General features: G+C 56.8%; 1 protein-coding gene across 1 annotated transcript in view; it reads right to left on the bottom strand.

Moving 5' to 3' along the window:
* RAI2 (retinoic acid induced 2) overlaps positions 1-377 on the bottom strand; it is a 1,593-nt gene continuing 1,216 nt past the window's right edge. The window contains exon 2 of the mRNA XM_009276930.1: positions 1-375. Coding sequence (XP_009275205.1) covers positions 1-375 — 375 coding nt within the window. The remainder of the gene's footprint in view (positions 376-377) is intronic.

The following is a 377-nucleotide window of genomic DNA, read 5'->3' as shown; positions in this document are numbered from 1 at the left end:
TTACTTTCTTGGAAAAAAGGCAGCGAGCCGTTGCTTCTTGATTGGAAGAATATGTATCTCCAGCGAGTTCATTTTCTTTAGCTTTACGCTCCTGTTTTTGACGGGTTTCCTGAGGGCCTCGGCGCTGTCCCGGGGCTCGGGCGGGCTCTTCACGTCGTAGCACTGCAGCACCGAGTCCTGGGGCAGGTCCCTTTTGAAGGAAAAGTTTTTGGTGGAGACCCCTGACAGGCCCTTGATCTTGCCGCAGAAGATGGTGGGCACGGCGTCCTTGACGGAGACGATGACTTTGGCTGTCTGCGAGGTGCTGACGATCTCGATGTTGTTGCCGGCCTTGGGCTCGCAGCCCGCCCTGCCCGCTTGCTCCACCAACCACTTCT

The sequence above is a fragment of the Aptenodytes forsteri genome, unplaced genomic scaffold (genome assembly GCF_000699145.1).
Source record: "Aptenodytes forsteri isolate BGI_AS27 unplaced genomic scaffold, ASM69914v1 Scaffold273, whole genome shotgun sequence".
In the NCBI taxonomy this organism is placed as follows: domain Eukaryota; kingdom Metazoa; phylum Chordata; class Aves; order Sphenisciformes; family Spheniscidae; genus Aptenodytes; species Aptenodytes forsteri.
This window is presented reverse-complemented; position numbering and strand designations above follow the sequence as displayed.